Source organism: Tinamus guttatus, unplaced genomic scaffold, assembly GCF_059628265.1.
Source record: "Tinamus guttatus ecotype Peru unplaced genomic scaffold, ASM5962826v1 Tinamus_guttatus_pri_ptg000242l, whole genome shotgun sequence".
Classification (NCBI taxonomy): domain Eukaryota; kingdom Metazoa; phylum Chordata; class Aves; order Tinamiformes; family Tinamidae; genus Tinamus; species Tinamus guttatus.
In genome coordinates this window covers 2,351,362-2,372,110 of record NW_028288776.1, presented here as the reverse complement: position 1 = coordinate 2,372,110, position 20,749 = coordinate 2,351,362, and the positions used below count along the sequence as shown (strand labels likewise).

General features: G+C 41.3%; 1 protein-coding gene across 1 annotated transcript; it reads left to right on the top strand.

The window, feature by feature from the left end:
- The first annotated feature begins 438 nt into the window (after window positions 1-438).
- On the top strand, window positions 439-9,963 carry DNASE2B (deoxyribonuclease 2 beta). The gene is made up of 6 exons (XM_088526173.1): window positions 439-572; window positions 4,666-4,840; window positions 6,290-6,371; window positions 7,292-7,453; window positions 8,866-9,063; window positions 9,596-9,963. The coding sequence occupies exons 1-6, from the start codon at window positions 460-462 to the stop codon at window positions 9,949-9,951; spliced, it is 1,086 nt and encodes a 361-aa protein (XP_088382299.1). The 5' UTR covers window positions 439-459; the 3' UTR covers window positions 9,952-9,963.
- Window positions 9,964-20,749: the final 10,786 nt, after the last annotated feature.

The window sequence follows — 20,749 nt, the reverse complement described above, 5'->3', positions numbered from 1 at the left end:
AAACAAACTGGTTTTGTTTTGCTTCTCTGAAAGATATAGGCTTTGGATAGTTGCAAAAAAATCATGTTTCATTCGTAGAGCAGTAGAAAGAAAAACAAGCATTTCAACACCTACAGCTTATTTGAAAGCAAAATGCATTACATATTTTGAATATTAAAAATAATAACTTCTAAAATATGAAAGTATGTTTCACAGAAATGTCACCGGTCAAATGTCATTTTGCCATTTTTTTGTCCCCCCCCCGCCCACACACACAGTCCTGCAGTCTGCAGCCGCCCTGCGGAGCAGCCCAGCCCCGTGCCGGGTCGTGCCTGTCCCACACGGGTATGTCCTGCTCGGAGCCGCAGGGTCAGGCAGCTGACTCTGCTACGTTTACCACATCATGGCAAGAGCAGACACGTATCAACTTCTCCTTTCAGAATCTGCCCTGTGCTCTCTCTGTGCGGCTGACAGACCAAAATGACTGCGAGATCCATATGGTGCCACTTTGTTTTGCTATTACTTCTTTCCCCGTTACCCTTGGGGGCAGCTGAAATTTCCTGCAGGAATGAAGATGGAAAGCCTGTTGACTGGTAAGTAAATAAAAGAAATGTTGGAAGAGTAAAAAATGTTTAAGATTAAACTGTGTGAAGTCAGTGGATCACTGAGAAGTAATGCTTAATAATTGCTGTCTTAATCCTGTCTGCCTATGAGTAATACTTGAATTTTGCGTTTGGAAAATCTAGAGTAAGTTATTGTAAGCTGGTTTCATTATGCTACAACTAACCACGCCGCTGCATCATGACTAACTGCAAAATAATCGCTGGTTTACAAAGTTTTTGTTTCTCACGATCAACCAAGTGTGACCTGTGCGTTGATGCCTTAGCTCCAAATCTACAGTGGTCGCCTCAGCACCCACGTTTTGGCAAGGACAGCAGTTTGTCTTGCCAAACAAACTCATCTGAGTAGGGAGAACTGTCACTGTCCCAGCCGTAACCTTGTTGCTCACACCCAAACAGCAGCCTGGTGTGATCTGCAGCCTTCCTGCAGTTGTTGCAGTGGCCAAGAGCTGAGGATAAAATGAAGCTGAACCATCTCCTGGATGGATCAGGATGAGGCATGAGGAATGCAGACAGACGTGGCAGTGTGGGAAAACGCTCGCAGTGGTTCGTGACTAAGAAGGAGACATCGTCCTCCAGCCTGCAGAGCTGCCAGCACTTTAGAGCTGCTAGCAGCCACTCTGGCAGCGGTGAACATGAATTTGGGCATTAAATGATTAATTAATGCACTTTGAAGATGAAAGATGCAAAGTGTAATTACTGTACATAATATCCAACCCAAGTTTAAAAAGTGAAACGAGTGCTCTTAAAAAAAACAATTGCAGCCTCCCAAAGATAAGTATCAACTAATTAAAAAAGTAAAGAGTTTCTCTCACAGAACAATGATTCATTTGGATACGAGAGATAAAGAAGTAGGCACTGTTCCTGTAATACTTAAACATGTCCCTTACTTTATGCATAGAGCTAATTCCAGGGAAAGCAGAGGACTAGTCACACTATAGGTGGCATGCATGTGAAGCAGGGGTCTAACATCTGCTTTGCTGTGTCCTGGCTTAGCATTAAACATAATGAGGGTCTGGCCCATCCCTATGACTTGTCACCTGTGCCCAGGCACTTTTGGGTAATGACGTTTCCAGGATCAGATTCTTGTGTATGCAGCCAGCCAAGAACTTAAAGGTAATCTTAAGTTCCTTTCTCTGTAATTATTATTATTTGTTACAGAATGAATCTGCCTGTGCTTTAGGCTCAAGCCAAAAGAATATACTTTATCATCTATTTCTTAAATCCAAATATCAAAATTCTCTGAGGAATTCTGGTAAATCTCTAGCTAGGTTTGACCTCTGCCTGTGTGAACACCACGGATGTCAGGCCAGTTCCAGATGGGAAACTGTGCTTCTGCATAGTGCTGTGTGTGTGAAACAGTGCTCCTGCCTGCTCAGTATGGGGGGGAAGGGAGGAATTATGTTTTATATGTGCCATGAGCAAACGAAAGAGAAACCTATCTATTTTCAAGTCATTATTATGAAATAGTCAGCTTTTGCTGGATGCTGAATTCAGTTGCTGTGAAACTGATAAGAGAAGCAGAAGTGAAGCTGCTGAGGAAAGCTTCCTCTCGCCCAGATGTCAATGCCCTTTCAAACAAATACAACAGTGCAGATATTACACTCAGCTAGCAGGAGGTTTGCACCAGTCCTTCAGAGGTTTCATCCTGCAATATTCCATAATTGCTCATTACCGCTCTTGCAGTCATTGTATTTGACACTGACCTGAAGCAATCCTTTGCCTTATGCGATCTGATAACATCTGTTTTTCCCAAATTTGCTTAAAATTTCTGCCTAAGTGGAGGGACTATTGATATCCTCCATGTGCATCATGTCATTTAGGAGTCTATGTCACAGTCTTTACTGCACCTCATATAGGTATTATCAGTGCAGAGGATCATAGGATCAGCTCTAAGGAGGACAGAATGTCTTTATTCACTCAAAAGTCACTGTATTCAGGGAGAATCTTATCACACAAGTAAAAGCTAAAGGACTGCTTTCTGAGAAGTGCCAAGTCCATCTTTAAAACCAGGGATAGTTTTTAATTCCACATAGGGCAATGGAAGTTGTATCCTTGGTACACAGCATTTTGCAGCCTGAGAGCAAAACTAAATAACTACTTAATATTTTTTTTTAATAGTGCCACTGTCTGCATTTCATCTGCACTTCCAAAGTTATTGTTTTTTACTGAAAAAAGTAAAATGGTGATTAGTAACTTAGTGTTCAGTCGCAATCCATACATGTGACAAGTCCCATCAGGCATAAGCAGATCCTTGCCGTTTCTGCCTTTGCTTCTTCTTGGTTCTTAGGATAATAACTGCTACTCTGCTCCCACAGATCCTTAAGCTCTTGAGAAACTTCCTGTGCACAAATAGCATGAAGATATTTATGCAACTTAAATTGCTTATGCAGTCAACTAACTTTCTGTAAAGGGCCAAAACATGTATCAGCTGGGAATTAGCAGGCAATTTATATTAATAGCTGAACTATTAATATCTCCAGAGTCCTATGTACAAACATTGTCATGCTTGCTTGGTGCTAGGCTGTGAACAGCGGAAGATAAACCCTCCAACATATTCCAGAGATGCTTGAAAGGCTTCACAGACTCTTTCTTGGATTAGCTCTTGCTATTATAACTATTACTATTCATCTCCTTTCCAAATCTTAATTTCAAATAAAGGGATTTTCATGACTCCTCGTGCATCTAATGTTCTCATCGAGCTTATTATACAAATCACTTCCTTGATCTTCCTTGTTATCTGTCATCATAAACAATTTTTACTGAGGTGTTTAAAGAACATTACTCAGTGGCAATGCGGGTGGATTACCAAGATCACTGATTTTTTTTTTTTTTTAATTTTTCTTCTGCCTATATGTGTACCCTTGGCATATATCAAATGTTCTTCTATTAAATGCTTTCCCACCACTTTTTATCAGCTTTTCTGTTTCTCTAGAATGTATTTTATACCAGTTTAGACTGTATATTAACTGTGCAAGACTTCTTCCTTCTGATGTACTTAAAGCATCAAGTGTAGTCAGGTTGCATTTTTGTTACATACTTGAAGATTGAAAATAATGCCACTCAGTTCTTATATTGACATAAGTAGTAATTTGCTTAAACGAACACTCAAATAAGATAGCTCAGTAAGTTATGGTGCAGTTAACCATGGACTTGTGTACTGGCAAACCCTGTTTACTTCATCAGCTATGTTAATGTGCACTGAGCATTAACTAGAATTAGAGTGAGTACTCTAAAATTTTGGAAAAAAAGTATCTGTTTCTGGCTAATGGCTTGTAAATATGGAGCTTACAGTAGTTCAGCAGAGTGTGAGTTTGTTATGAAGAGTATTAGAGCATTACCACATAGCTCTATGTTTATTTACACACATACATATATGTATATCTACATGAACTATTGGTAAAAGGTGTCCTTGTTGACCATGAGAAGTACAGACTGCGTTTGGACCTGAGGTTCAAGGTCAGCCCTTCTTTCCCCTCCAGAAGTAGGAGCAATAGTGGGTTGGTGGCTGAAGGTGACTCCACGGGATGTCCCTGCAGTCTCTGTCCCGGGCAGGTTTCTGTGGGTGTGACTGAAGCTGAGCTGCAATTAGGGTGCTCAGGTACGAAACAGAAGAGACTGAACCTTGTGCTGTGAGCAGTGTTAGTTCTGAAGGTTGGAAAAACATAATAATTCACCATAAAGCTCTGTGGAAAAGGGCGCTTAGGGACCGTTTAACCCAGCAAGGGCTTCAATACAGTGTGGCAAACCAGGAGGACACCAGAACAAGCTCTTTTGGGGCACCAACAGCAGTCTGACTGCAGGGCTTGGGTGTGCGATCAGCCCCTCTTGGCTGCTAATAAGCAGAGCAAATTTGGCTGCAGAAAGTATCGTGCCACTAAACTGCTCCTGATTCCTGAGCTGGGTCATCTGCTCAGGGCTGAAATATCGACACCACACACTGCTGACATTGGTACCCCTCCTATGTAGGTGTCTTCCATGTCCTTAAATGCCCAGGTGGGAAGGAGCTACAGACTCATGCACTGAAACAGGACAGCTTGTAAAATGTTACTCTTTGCCGTTTCAGGTTTGTTCTTTACAAGTTACCAAAATCTATAGAAGAGAGTGCTGGGCTGGGCCTGGAGTACATGTACATGGATTCCCTGACTCATGCGTGGCAACTCAGTAAATATCTCATCAATATGACACAAGGTGTCCTCGGGCAAACACTGAAACAACTGTATGAAACTTATGAATCAAAGGCAAGTGACATTTAATTATCATTTTGTTAATATACTTGCTTAATTTTACACATAAATGATATGAATTCAGCCAAAATAAGCATGTGGAAGCATGGTCAGACCGGTTTGGATGTGCTAAAATGTACCAAGGCAGCACAGTCTGACAACTAGGGAGATTATTTGTGGGTTTTTTTATTATCATTTATTTATAAGTTTATTTAATCATAATAATAATAATGTTTTTATCATTTTTATATTATCTGTTTTGCTTTTGTCTAGAATTACAAGTTATCCTAGAACTTCTCATTTCTAGTTAAGCTTTTCACACACTTAAGGGGTTGCCTATAAAAATAAAAAGCACATTAACACATAGACCCTATGGCTTCTTCTCTGCCACTGTGGCTGAGCAACATCTGCGGCTTCGAACCAGGGCCCAGGTAAAGGTAATGACCCCAGTAACGACCAGTGGTCATTACTATGGGGGTTTGTCCTAAGTCCTCCCACATGCATGTGTCTCAAGTGCTTTCTCACATCAACGCAGGGTTTCACTGTTGCCCCTTAAATCCCTGTGACTTTTCAGCAATAATAGACTGCTTGTTAGGCCTGTTTTCCTCCCCTCCCACACTGTCAGGCACCTAATTTATATTTGTGCAAAGTGATTGTAAAATACCACAAGATCTGCCTATAGTTATTTTTTTACCGTCTAGTAATACTCTCGGGAGTCTGGGTGTGTCTTTGTGTTTTTGCCGTAGGTTAGTGGTAAGTTGTCATTAAATTTGTATTTAGGAAAGATTCTCGGAAGCCAGTCAAATGCTGACAAACCAGGCAACTCTCCTATTCCGTGGCACAAAGTAATTGTAAAACAGTATTTGCAAACTCAAAATGTGGAGGCCACACTGGTGCCAATCTTCAAACACTGTTAGTGTTTGCAAATTCTACATCTGGAGAGGAAATATGTCCCAATTCTTCTGAAGTTCTCTATTCAGGGAGAATCACATGTGACTGTACGCAAATGTTTTGCCAAAAAAAAAAAAAGTATTAATTGTTCATCCTTCATGCAAGCAGTTGCCATGTCTACATTTCCTGACTATTCATATTCACAAGAGCTGGTTGCTAAATCAGAGAGACACACCAAAAAAAAAGAAAAATTTCATTGCAAGTGATTGCCTAATGAAACCTTATAAGGTGTCTTAGTAAGCATATCTGACCTTGTTAGGGAACCTTTGTTAGGGAAGGACGCTTGAAGCGCTCAGCAAAACTTCCACTTTACATTAACTCTTTGCTGAGTTCTCTTCAGGTTTATTTTGCTGTAACTTCCATAGAGACTGTGTCAGATAGGAGTAATAGGTTCGTGATACTCATATGCTGAAGTTCTGAATTATTTCTTCTGCTTCTAGTGAAAGATACTCTTTTAAATACCTTTCATTTATTGAGTGCAATGTCTCATAATTATGTGTTTTTTACCTGCAGAACAGCAGCGTTGCCTATGCAATATATAATGATGAGGTCCCTCATTCTAAGGCCTTCAACTGGAAAAGAGGACATACCAAAGGTACAGGAGTAGTCCTGAGTTATTGTTTTCTCCTCTTTAAAGTTGTAGATAACATCTATTTGTCTGCTCATTAGTCTGTCTATCCAAACTTCCTGCCAAAAGCAAAACTGGAGGATGATTTGCATGACATATGTTTTGCTGTAGTTATGCATGCCATAGCTGCTGCTTGCATGCTGCAGCTTCTGTTTTGGTTTTACTATGCCTGTATTGTGTTGAAGAACTGTAAGGGTTTATGGGCTTCTTGTCTTGTTTATGGTGAAACTCATACGTCTTTTAACAAGTACAATTCACACTGTCCTGAGCCTAACAGCAACAACAATGCCAAGATCAGCTGCCCTTGCAGAAGCACTGGGTTTGCCCAGCGTGACGCTGGAATCAACATATTTTGCAGGCCTGTATTTTCAGGCTGCAGAAATATGGACAGCTCAGGAGCTGTGCTCCTTCCTGAAGCACTCAGCTGCCCTGAGAGGCATATTCTGTCCCTGCTGTTTTCTCCTGGAGAAGAATTTGCTCCTGGAGAAGGAAAAGACACAGTGTTGACAGAGCCCATTTCCTCTTGTGCGGTGAATCTAGGAGGAGGAAAGGAAAAAGAGCAGCGGAGACCAAGTCACAGTCATTAAATCATGAGATTTTTCAAAGACAGCATTTGAGTATGGAAAAAAATGGGTTTTGGAAAGGAATTTTTAAAAAAAGAACTGAGATGGTAGTTTGAGTTAGATTATTCAGAACAGAATTAATGCAATTTGAATAAAATATTAGTGTTTAATATAATTCATTAATATGGACAAGAGCAAATTTACTGTAGAAAATAATGCATTGAAGTGCAGTATCTGCAGCACTAAAACCAAAGTGAAACACTGCTGTATTGTCTTATAGCTTTTTTCCCCCTTAATTTATCCACAGTAACTTTCCTTTGACAGGATTTCTGCTCTTGGACAAATCACAAGGCTTCTGGGGAATTCACAGTGTGCCTCTGTTCCCTCCCTTTCTGGAGGACGGTTATGGTTATCCAGCTAGTGGGAAGACATTTGGACAGACAGCCATCTGTGTAACCTTCAAGTTTGACCAGTTTACAGAAATAGGTATGAAAACCTTTTTATTCCTAAGAAAACCTTTGAACCAATGAACCTCTTTGCCTTGGTCTCTTAAGGCTGTGCCTCAAAAATGGCCTGTTCTTGCCCTTAAGCTTCATTGTCAGATTAGTAAACTCAATGGGCCTTGGAAACAGCATTCTTGGCTTTCAGTTATGTTTATCCAACCATCTCCTGTGTGAATATGGGAAACTCACTCTCCCACTCTGTCTCCATCTCCCCGTGAGGACTATTGGGATAATAATAGCCACAAGTGCGTTTTGAGGGTAAAGTCATAAGGAGAGCTTTGGAAATAAAAAGCAGGATGATTACTCATTTCTAACAGTAATAGCGCATTCAGCTGCAGTAGTCTACAGCTCTAAAAATGCAATGCAATCACTGCTGGAGGTGGTGTAGGCACCCTTACACATCAGAACTATGAAATAGAAAATAAATATTCCTCAAATTTTTCACAACTCCTTTTTGCCACATAAAATACCTACACTAAAAATAAAAAGTAAACCTATAACTGTAAGATTCAACTATCTGATACAGGCATTCCAGAGAACAGCCTTCAAAAGTCATTGTAACAAGTCATACTGATACATTTATTAAAATTTTTCATGCTGTATTTGCTCAGTTACAAGCCCATAATTATACTAATGAGCTATGTAAGATTATGAAGATGGCCAGGTTGGGCCATACCACAGAGCTATCTGAACAAGTTTCTTGTTTGTGGAAGTGCATGCTAGCAGATGCTTAGGGAAAGAGAACAAGAAAATGAGAAGCAAACAGTAATACTTCCTGCTCTGTCCTCCCAGCTTCTGGTAATCTGAGGTTCACGGATTTCCTGAACTGGAAAGACAAGAAAGTGCCTGATGGACTGGTCTTCCATGGATTCACCTGAATTGTTCTTTTGCTCTTTACAGCATCCCATGGCAATGAGCTCCACAGTTAAACCAGGACTATATAGAAAAGTACTTTTTTCTTTGTAAATTCAATCTAGATTCTGAAAGTCAAGCTTTGTTCTTCCTAAAACCAAACTAGACCCTTTGTCAGCTCTCTGGTTTGAGTTTGGCTTGACAAGTATAACTGATTGGAACTACTCTGGTAAATACGGACAGGTTTGAATTGATACATGCTAGCTGTACATGATGCATGACTGCTGAAAGGCTTGGAGATAAGCAAGGATGTAAAGGCCAATATGATATATGTGATGCAGGGTCAATCAGAATACAAAGCAATTAAACATATTTTTGTTGCTAGAATAATCTACTTTGACATTGAACTCTTCCAGGAGACAGAATGTGAAGATTAAAAAGAATCATGTTTCCTTTCCAAGGCAAAACTACCCTTAACCTTCTTGATTGCTTTGTTTAATTCATTTTAATTTTGAATGTATTTGTTTCTTTGATTTTGTTCAGACCAACAGTTGCTGAGTTATAATCCAAGCATCTACAACTGTGCCATCCCTGACATCTTCCAAGATCAGCTCCCAAATCTGCAAAAGCTCTGTGCAAGGTCTAGGTTGCCCTCAGTCCCCCAGCGTCGCCTCTCCAAACTCCAGTCAGCTCATGGGGAAACATTTCTTCACTTTGCTAAGTCACACTTGTTTGTGGATGGTAAGAGAAGCTGTTATTACCTATGATCAAGCACCTAATAGGCAATTAATATAATATTGGGTAATGAATATTTTTGGAAAAAGAGAATGTTCACTTTCAGAAAAAAAAAATGTGACAGGACAGGGAATGGTATCCCTTCATAATACTCAGCTCACAAAGTAAAAGGCTGTCTGGTCCTTCAGGTGTTGTAAGGCTGTCTGTAAGGCCATTTGATAATGGGATTTTTAGACATTTTCTTTCCTGGTATTCAAAAATGGCAACATGGAATCATCTGTTGTTATGAAAAAGGCTTTATTTTTTTTTCCACTTTCCTTTTTTTTTCCCTACTGATTATTTGTAACAGACTTTCCAGGAAAAATAGAAATACAATTCTGAAATAAAAGTCAAAATAAAGGCAGAAATCCATTCAAACATTCCTGGCCTCCTTGAAGCATTGAGGTGAAGGAAGCCCAGTTTAAGCAGTGCTTTTCCAACTCCTTTTCAATGCAGCAAAATAAGAGACTAATTTCTCACATCATCTGTTATTCCACAGATATCTATGCAGCATGGGTAGCTCAAGAACTGAAAACACATTTGCTGGTTGAATCCTGGCAGCATTCGGGTCACAGTCTTCCCTCAAACTGCTCTCTCCAGTACCACGTCTACAACATACACACAATAGAGACACCACTGAATTCAACGTTTGGTTCCATTAATGATCATTCCAAGTGGTGTGTTTCCAGGAGCCCTGAAGATCAGTGGACCTGCATTGGAGACCTTAACCGTGCGGCTGAACAAGCCTGGAGAAGTGGTGGGTTCATTTGTACGCAGAACCAGTACATTTACAAAGCTTTCAGGAACTTGGTAGTCCGCTATGAAAGTTGTGGTAATTCTTCCATGTTGATATGAATGAGCCATTCCTCCCACTAAGTTTTCACTCCGAAAAATGGCCCAATGAGTTGTCAGATGGATTAGGCCTTTACCTTCTTAGTCACAAAACAATTGTTTTACACAAATACTGTTTTGATCAGTGAGCTCTGCCTGAGCTCTGAGCTGTGCTCTGCTCCTTCCTTGTCTCCTCTCACCCTCAGTAACAGAGACTGTGCTGCCCTGGCGGGGGTCTCAGCGACACTGTGACAAAGCTTTGATTGTTGGGCACAAATGTCCTCAGGTGGAACTTGGTAAATAATGTGGGACGTGGGATGGGAGAAAGAACAAAAATCTCTCTCATTTGGTAGGTTGTTTGAGGCATGCAGTTAACAGGAGAAAAATACCCCCAAACACTTCAAATTGCTACATGGCCCAGGTGCTACTGAGATCAGGGATTGCATTTCTGCTGAGTTTGGGGGGAAAAACAGGTTGGATCTCTTAAAGAACAGATGTAACTGAACATCAACAGGAAGACAGGCAGGTCTGTGGACAGAAAAGCTTAATTTGTACATGATTGTTTTTTACAAAAGAAATGAGCTGTAAATCATATGTATCCAGTAGCTTGGTGTATATCTAGTGCTTTTATTCATGTATAGTCATTGTATTAACAAATAAATATGTCCAAAATATGTCTAAATTAGAAGGAGAATGTCTATTTACAGTCTCTCTCTTCTATCTATAGTTATTTGTGGTTGGTTAAAATATCGTCTAGCTGCCAAGGGAAAATTATGGAGAAAAAGGAGAAAGAAAAAATAGAAGAAAAAAGAAGAAAATTCTTGAAGAAACAAAACTCTTATGTCTTGCCTGCTTAATGAGGAAAATTGTGAAGGAATGGGCTTTATTTTTAGTAAGTTGATCTGGTTCATAGATAAATCTTAGGCAAAGCTAACCATGCAAATAATGTAGATAGTTAAGATATTTGCACGAAATAGACCTTTTTTTTGGCATGACTGAATAATATCTGGCAAATATTTTGGTTGATAATGTTTTTCCTCTGATGCTTGTCAAATTATTTTGCATATATACTTTCCAGTGTTTTACTAGCATGGTCAAGCATCAACTTTCTGATAGTGAAAGCAGACAGTGATACAGAACGATGAGCAGTGGGCTGGCACAACCTCGCCCAGGTAAACCAAGATAAAACCTCATTTCTCTTGTCCACCTTTGCAAGGCAGACACTAACCTAACCTGTCTAAATCTTACGTCTTGCCCGCAACTTTGCATGTACATCATCTTACTGTGCAGGAATGGCAAGAAATCCATTCTGAGAGGCTGCTTTGCTGAAGTCCACGTTGGTTAATCAAAGATCTACTTGCCCAGCCTGCATTTCTTACGTTAGATGCTCATCCTTGTCATTTGGGTCACAGAGTTCAACAGCAAGGAAAGTCCCCATCCGCGGGTTATGACAATAGTGTTGTCAGACAATCCTGCTCCCCAAGCTAAAGTCTGTCACTTGACCTTCAAGTCATAGTTGTTATTGTTAATTATCTGATCATTGGATAGTCTTCATAAAACTTCAGAAGAGGATTCACAACATTCCTCTTTCATTAAATCAAAGATAGGTGGCCTCCACTTTGTCTATGGCTGAAGAGGCCTAAGCAGGAATGAAAAAAATGCAGAGATGCAGCTGTACTTACAGCAGTGCAGTCACCTAAATAGTCCAGCTCCGCACACATTCATTTCAGTGGTGCAGCAATAAAAAGGCTGCAGTTCTGGTTCTCTCTCTCTCTCTCTCTTCCCCTCCCCCCCACAATTTTTTTGACTGTAAACACTTTTAATTCAGTTTTGTTTTCATTATGTAACCTCCATATTTGCATATCCCAGTATTTCTCATACAAACACATGAGCCGTTTCTTTGATTCTCAGAAGAGACTTATGATCAGCTAGATAAGCTTCCGGATTTTTAAATGGTTTGTAACTCTCATTTTTACATACATATTTACATATGTATACATATATGTGTGTGTGCACCCAGAGTTTAATTTTAAAATGTGCTGTTATTTTGTCAAGCTGTCAGACGCGGTAACAGGCTGTCCCGCTACTCTCCGTGCCCTCTTGGCTGCGCGCTCAGCCCTTTGACAGACAGGATTTCTCCTGCTGAAAGGGGCTTCCCGCTGCTGCCCTCTGTGCCTCCTCGGGAAGAGGCTGCGGAGCTGCCGGGGCAGGAGCCCCAGGCCTGTCCCACGAGGGAACCAGCCGCTCCTCGGGACCGCGGCGGCTGCTCCTCCGCGCGCAGCTACGGCTCTGCTGGCCCCTGGGCTCTGCTCCGCTTAAGCAAAATGAGAACATTACTATAATGAAAACAGTTTGCCGGGGGAGCGGGAGAGGCCAAAAGTGCACATCATTAGTCCACTAACATTATTATAATGCAGCCAAGTTTGCAACAGACACAACATGAGAGATTGCTCTTTGGTAGATAATTTACACAAGATGCGAATCTGTCCCAGCATGTCTAACAAACTCACAAATGGCAGGAAATGCAAATAGGAGCCCCTCAAATCCCCTGCTTGCCACTCATTCACCCATGAGAGCAGCTCCTACCCAAAGTACAGCTAATGTCATCCCAGAGCAAGCAGCTTAACTCCATCTCTCTTTGACCTATCAAAGAGAAACATTCCTGAGGATTTTTCCATAACACTGGCAATTGTGGATACTCGAGGTAGTGGTCTGCTGTGTTCAAAGGGGCAATTTTGCACAGACTTATATGCCATTACAGTATTAGATGCTAGCACCCATAAGAGAAAAACTGCAAAGTACTTTAAGGCATGAAAATTTAAATGGTGAGATTTCACTCCAGCTGATCATCTACAATTATGGAAAACATATATATTCCAGTGCTAGTCCATTTTATAATGCAGCCCTTAAGGAGAGATTGCTTGAGGTGCCTCCACAGTGACTGAAAATGCACTGAGATTTAAGCACAGCAGCGCAGAGCATGGGAGAGGTCCCCAGGGCGCCTGGCTCTGTGCAAGGGCAGCTGGGGAGACGCTGCTGTGCTTAGGCAGGCAGCTGCCTTCCTCGAGACCTGCTCGCTTGGCCTGTCACTTAGGTTGTCACTGAGATCCACAGGAGGGTTAAGGTGAGCTACACCGTGCACAAATCCCGGGAAACCTGGAGGTGCCAACTGTTGAGCTGCCAGCAGTGCCCATCCTCACGAGCAGCCTTGCGCCCTTCTGCCCGCCTCTGTCTTGGCCAGCTCCATTTCCTGTCCTCCAAAAGAGAAATCAGTTGCAAGTACATCTAATGGGAGCTTGTCTGTCAAGCAGTGTTTCCTCAGCTTGCCTCTGGTGTAGAGAGAGGGTTATCTTTGAAAGCCTCTTTTGTCTCTCTCCTCCATTTAAATATATACACCCTGACTCCTGACAGTAATGAAAAGCTAAACAACAACTTTGTGAGAGTTTTCTTTTTTAATGTAGCAAGGCATCCTTTGAGTTATTAGCATAGTCACGTAATTATCCCCAGAGAAATTTACACCCATGTGTTAACACCCATAAATTACTGTGTGGATCTCTTTTATACCTTTATTTTCAGCTTCTGGGAAAAATACATCACTGAGTCCTTAGGATAGTAATTGGTTTAAAATGCGTAAGCTGCCTATGCCCTGGGTAAAGCATCCAGGAGGGAGTATTGCTGGCAGCCTCTTTGAAAAGCTCTGTGTAAGTCAAAGCCTAACTGTGCTTACAATATGATGCAAGAATGTGATGCACCTCTTTTATTTCCCAAGAGATTTCTGCAAAAGACATGGATATTCAATTTGATAGGCACAAAATGAAAAGAATGGGAATGAAGATGAATAAAAATACAAATGCTAGGCCAAAGACAGAAAAAATATACTATGTGATAGCAAGCACTAACTTCTACACAGGACAAGGCACTACCAGCAGAGCCATGATTTCGAACTAGGGTGTCGGTATCGGTGTTTTAAAGATACCCTGATAACCTGACTTTGATCAGCTATAGCTGGCACTTTTCTATTTAGATTTGAGATACCAGATTAAGGGCCTATTTTGCTGATTTTTCTCAGAATCCTTCAGAATTTGACATGAATATATTATTAAAACACACTACATATCAGCTCAGAAATCAGTTGTAGCTGTCTTGGCCTCAAAAATATATTGTGTATATGCTTCTTTAGTTAAGGGTTTTTTTTAAAGCACATTCATCATATTCTTATCTTTGTGGTTTTTAATTGATTCATTTCAATATAAAGTGCATGTTACTCTAGATTTAATTTTATATGTATTTGATATGTTAATAATTCTGCTCCAACTTAAATACAAAACATAAGGAGTTGAAATATACTCACCTACTATAGACAGCTGTGTTTCATTTTTACTCAAGTGATTTTAGCAAATTCTGTTGACATAATTTGATTTCTTTTTTTGGTTTAGTTCATTTTAGATTTCTACAGAAGTTATCTGGTGACTGCTCTGAATCTCCCTTAAGGTGGCTAAATGGAGAGGCTGTTTCTCCGAGCCATTAATTCCCTCGCAGCTTGGGACCCACGGATCCGTATTCAGGTGTGCAGCCTTTCCAGCCCCGCCGGAGCAGAGCGCAGGGTTTAACACTGCCTGTCAGTGCTGGCTGCTGCTGCAGGTGCTTCGCTGCAGCACATTCCTGTTAGCATTGCTCAATTTATTAACCACAGAAATCGTGCATGCAAATTAGCCACACAATTCTGCATCATAAAGCATTAACCCCCGAATCTGTCTTCACATGTAGCGATGCTCTCAAATAAGGTGTCACATTTTAGCAATACATGTTTTATTCATTGCATTGCAAAAACTGCCAAGAGCTCACTAAAAGCCTTATCATCAAATTATAAAATTAGTTCCTGTATTTCTCACTCTTCAAAGCTTGGGACTACTTAGTTCAAAGGTCTTTTTTGTGTGTCTCTTTTTTTAGGAATCCTTTTAGGACTAAGGTTCCATCATCCAGAAATCACTTTTAGAAGTGTCCGTACTGTCAGATTATGCTCAGCATCACTGACCTCTACTTCACGTCAAGGATTAAAAATGCCTCGTTTGGCACGCGTTTGAAGAACTGCTTCCTTTCTGGAACCTGTTCCATTTCTCATACAAATCTTGTGAATCCCAGGCATCATGCAAATTAAATCTGTATCTTTTCTTCTCTCACTTTCTAACTACTCCAAATATTTGTCAAAGTAAGATTCATGAGGTAAAAAGGGAGGGCACCAACAATTTTTCAAGACATATTTTGCAGGGAGCAAGCATGGAAGAAGTGCTGCACAGCAGGGACAGTTCCTACAGTTGTGTTCCCATCTGCCCACCAACCCTCCTCTTTGTCCAAAGAAAGCAAGGACCAGAGAAACAGGAGCAAAGGGGGTTTCCAGGTGAAACAAAGAAGAAAAGTTGGAAGAGGGAAAAAGAGATGGAGCTGAGCAGAAGAGAAAAAGCAAAGGAAAAGCAGAACAAATGCTAGGATGGAAAACCAAAGGTGAGGGCAGTGACTGTGAATCATTCAACCTCATCATGCAAAAAATCAGGCTGTTTCATTGACTGCAATGGTTATTTAACATTCATTTTACAGGTATGGAGGCTATGTCACGGAGAAATAAAAATGGGAGGTATAAACTGAAGTGACTCAGATGATTACAAACAAAAATAAACACCAGAAAGTCCCTACCTTTCACCAAACATACAAGAGGTGGGGCAAACCAAGATCAGACATATCAAAAGTATTAACTATGGAAGAATTGGAGGGAGAAATTTATAACGCAAGTAGTTTAAACCACATGATAAATATCTCTCTTTCAAAAGGCTAAAAGCCAGTACAAAAGACATACAATGAAAACAAGAGATCTGAAATAAATTTTTAATAGTGTAACTGCAGATGATTCCAATATGGATCATTGCAATAAAACCAGCTTCATTCATTTTTGTGCCATTGAGAGAACTGAAAAAAGAAACAAATATAAAAGAATGCATATAGTGTCAGGTAAAATTATGCCTTTGCCATTTTGCTCTTGGTATTATCATTAAAGAGATCTCTGCAACACGTGGTCTCTTATTCTTGGATAAAAATCAAAGTTAGTTCAGAAAACTCCTCAATTTATATTTTCTTTGCTTTCACCTCCTTCTACATTCTTTATTCTCAACACAAAATAAATAACCATCAGTCTGATATAGCTGTTTCTTACAGCACTGAGTCAAAACTAGCAGTCATTCCTGGATGTTACTTACCGTCACTTGGCTCATGGTGGCCCGTTGTTTTGTAACCTCCCAGTCTTGGATCCCGCAGAGGAATAATGGCAGTGTAGAAGCTGTGGCTCTATAAAAAGTGTCACCTTAATTTCAGGGGAGGAGCTAAGCATAAGGGGGTGGCTTCACAAATGTAAATATTTCACAATTCATTTAGTAACATAGCTTTTTTTCTTCTTTTTTTCTTCCTTTTTTTTGCCTTAGGCAGTATCATTTAATAAAGGAATAGCTCTACTGCAACAAAAGAAGCAGCAGCAAAAATTGAGAGAAGGACACATCGTAACCCCATTAATGCCAGTGGGAGTTTACCTTCATCTTCAATGGGAGCAGAACTTCAAAGGCAGAATCACTCATAAAAACGGAAGGATAAAATCTGAGCCTTGCGCGGCCTATGACACAAACGGTGTTCAGAGAGCGGAGGTGCCGTCCCTGCGTGCTGGAAATGTCCCCGAGGAGCTTCCCGAGGGGGCCTGGCCGCAGTGTCCCCGAGGAGCTTCCCGTGAGGGCCTGGCCACAGCCCGGGCCGCAGTGTCCCCAAGGAGCTTCCCGTGGGGCCTGGCCGCAGTGTCCCCGAGGAGCTTCCCGTGGGGCCTGGCCGCAGCCCTGGCCGCAGTGTCCCCGAGGAGCTTCCCGTGGGGCCTGGCCACAGCCCGGGCCGCAGTGTCCCCGAGGAGCTTCCCGTGGGGCCTGGCCGCAGCCCTGGCCGCAGTGTCCCCGAGGAGCTTCCCGTGGGGCCTGGCCGCAGCCCTGGCCGCAGTGTCCCCGAGGAGCTTCCCGTGGGGCCTGGCCACAGCCCGGGCCGCAGTGTCCCCGAGGAGCGTCCCGAGGGGGCCTGGCCGCAGCCCGGGCCGCAGTGTCCTCAAGGAGCTTCCCGTGGGGCCTGGCCGCAGCCCGGGCCGCAGTGTCCCCGAGGAGCTTCCCTTGGGGACCTGGCCGCAATGTCCCCGAGGAGCTTCCCGTGGGGCCTGGCCGCAGCCCGGGCCGCAGCGCTGCCCGGGGGGCCGCAAGGAGCCGCGGCCGCGCGCGGGCAGCTCCCTGGCACCGGCACCACGGGGCCGCGCAGCAGCTGGGCGCAGAGGCAGCCCCTGGGGATGGAGAGAAATCTCCAGCTGCCCGTCTTGGATGCGTTCGACCACCGTGCCCCAGCCTGGAAGCAGTAACACCCCCTTTTTACAGATACTCTTTTTAAATCTTAGTAATTTAAGGGCCTCATTCAAAGCCTGTCTGTGGCAGGAGGAGGACACAAACCCGCATCACCTCAGCTCTACACCTGTTGTCAGTGCTGACCCAGATGAGCAGTATGGACAGAGAAGATTTCTTCCCTGGGAGATTCAAAATCTCCTCACAGACCCAAGAATACATCTTGGATGCACTCGACACGCTGCATACGATGAAAAGGAGGGAACTTGTGTTCCTGAGCATCTTTGCAGGTACTGTTGTGCTGCTGGCATTAAACAGCAGTGTGGATACTAAAAGAACAGAGATGGCATTCTTCTGCTAACAGAATAAAAAAGCTGCCCTCTTCTCCCTTTAGACTACTCCTTTTGCTTCTTCATTTTTTTTTTCTGAACGGCATAAGAAAACACAGCCTAATTTCATTGCAAGATAATGTGCAAAATATACAACATTGAGAGGTTATTACACTCTGCTGGGTGAGTTTCCACCCAACTCACAAACACGCAGACCCACCTAATACAATTTTAACTCTAAGAAAAATCCCCCGTCTGTTCTTCATTGTCGGGCATCAAAATATGCCTGACCACATAGTTATATCCCTTTAGCAGATACTACAAAGAAACCTTCCACAGGAGAATAAACCTTAAGCAAGTCCTCATCGCTATGTTCAAACTATGTTAAAAATGTACGCACTTTGATGCACCCTATAGATTCTCTTAAAAGAGAGATGTTTACCAAATGCTAAACCTCTTTATCACCATCTGCATGGTCATGATTTCAGTTACAGAGGCAGAAAGGTCTATGGATGTGTAAAAGATCAACAAATGTGATTACAAATTGCAAGTTCATTCCTGTCTCCTGTACACGAAATATCTTAAGGAAGTCTGTACCTCCTTTGGAAAATTACAGGGAATTGTGATTTTCAAAACCTGTGCTTGTTGCAAGTAGAATCTAAATTTTATATCAAAATATCCTTTTTTTTTTCTCTCTGAGGGAGAGAGCACTGCTAAAGATCCAGCAGGAACAGAGAACTCGTTTTGTGTTTTTTCCAAGTGAGTACAGTATTACTTTAATGTCAAATTCTATTGGTTTCCGGTGTCCTCATTTTTAATGATCAGCATGTATAAAATCATTCTAAATGAAGAATAAAGCACATGAATTTGGCTGCTCCAAGCAGCATATAAAAATGCTGTTTGAGTTTGTGAGATTAGCTTGATATTCCAACTATAATGGCTATCATCTAGATAGATACTGCAATAAAGGTGAAACACACACTAGTGCTGATAAGTGGCTCACCTTTATTTCATGGCCCTAGTCTTCTCAGGGCTACAGATATATGAGCCCAGCACTTTGTGGGCTCAAGTGACACTCAGACATAATGCTACTGAGCACAATCAATTTGAATAGATTAGTTAAACCAACGTGGTAAAGGCAAAGTGAAACTGAGCCACTTCACGGCCCTTTCCAGATAGAACATAAGCACTTAATCTTCCCTAAGGAGAATTTCAAGTGTGTTAGGACCAAAAGCATTTGAAATAAATCCAGTGCTGTTTAAATGTAGTGTTTTATGTAATCTAACAAAGATCAGCTGCATAAAAAATTAAAAGAAAGAGCTAAACTCTCCACAGATTTACAGATGCATTGCACAAATCGGTAGGTATTCGTGCAGTTCGTTCACAAGAAGAGAAAAAAATGTTTCCTGTAAGAGAATATAGGTGTGGCTACTTCTGTGTACTAAAGAGATTAGAAGAAAACCCTGTTGATGCTGTTTAGTTGTTGTGTTTGAAGTAATAATTACAGTCTGGCGTCAAGTTCGAACGATAACCATTGCTTTCTTCACGCAGATTTTCTACCTTGAGAGACCAGTTTTCAAAAGCTCTCTAGCAAAGCTTTTATGTTACAAGTCTTATTACAGCAGAAGAAACTGTTAAAGGGTAATCAGAAATACTGAGGGTGAGTTCTAGCTTTCCAGTATCTTCTCAGGACTGGACTTCAACAATGAGAGTCATTCATTCCTTCCTGAAAATAATCTCTTAGTGTAAAGGCCACAGTTTTTTTTTTTTCTTGCCGACTCAGATGTTCATGATTACATTTGAAAATGATGCAATTGAGAAATGCTTAACAGCCTTGGAAATTGGACCCATGTACTCAAAGTGAAAATGTAGTCATAAACCTTTTGCATATTTCCCATATAGACACTTCTTGCTGAGATTCTCAATTAGAACTTCTTTTTGTTCTTAAAACACACACACGCACACACACACAATTTCTTCCAAGATTAATAGTTTTGCATCTGATATTGTTTTGAATTTTCTGTTCTGAATATTCTCAGGAGGAGGTGGTCACTCCCCAGAGCCTGCACGTGGTCCAGACTCTGCCACACCGTCATCTTCCCCTGCAGTTCAGCCATTTGCCTCCTCTGTCTGCTAGATGCCTCTGCTCACTTTATTCGATCTCCAGTAGAGATTTTCCCCCCATTTTTAGGCTTATTAAAAACAGCATTTGGACTAGAAGAAAAGCACTTATATAGGAACACATAATTAGATTCCTTTCACTCTGAACAACCAAAGTGCTGTGTCCCAGATGGCTTAATACTGGAGAACATTCTAATAAATCTTAAATATGGTTGTAAGAACATATAGCATGTATTAAAAAGACCATACATCTGAAGAGCTTTAATACTGTAAAATAAAGCACTCAGGTAATAAAAAATTAAATTTGCCTGTGCCACTATTTGACTGCAGTATGGCTATCTTTCACAAAAATCTTTAATCCCACAGGACTCTGTTTCATTTAGGGCACAAAAATCGAGAGCTTGGTCAGAGAATTGGTAGCTTTTTACTGTTTTTAAAATGTTATTTATTAAATGAACAATCTGCTGGTATTATTTATTGCCCATTAGCCACCTCCTTCCCAGAGCCTAGTTTTGTCATAGGGTTTTACAAGTTTAGCTCCCTGAAGTCCTGTGGTGCTCACATTTGGTCTATGATATACGGCAGTGCTCTAAGTAAGAAGCGTGCTTATGGGTGAAGAGATAAAAACTGTTTGCTATGAACAGACTCAAACTTTTCATTTCCTTCCTTTTGTGGGTTCATATCCGGTATATACATTCATGTTCTGCTCCTGAACAGTTTTTCTTAACTTAGTATATTATTATTCACAGAATTATCCTGGCATAATGCTAAATCTTTATTTATTAACACAGCTTTGCTGAAACCTTGCTGAAATGCTTTTCACCCTATATAAATACGTAGTTTTCTGCCATGCAGTACTCAGTCCTATATATATGTAATGTCTTTTTCAGAGGAGAATAGGTGGAAGTTTGGTTGGAGAATGTGCTGGGATACCTTGTGGCATGTAAGCATTAAATAGCAACTGTT

What these genes read in the sequence shown, in the direction of transcription:
- DNASE2B (XM_088526173.1), top strand. Translation starts at nt 460, where the DNA reads ATGACTGCGAGATCCATATGGTGCCACTTTGTTTTGCTATTACTTCTT. An exon ending in GAAAAGAGGACATACCAAAG is followed by an intron (nt 6,372 to 7,291) that starts GTACAGGAGTAG and finishes TTCCTTTGACAG; the next exon opens with GATTTCTGCTCTTGGACAAA. An exon ending in TGACCAGTTTACAGAAATAG is followed by an intron (nt 7,454 to 8,865) that starts GTATGAAAACCT and finishes GATTTTGTTCAG; the next exon opens with ACCAACAGTTGCTGAGTTAT.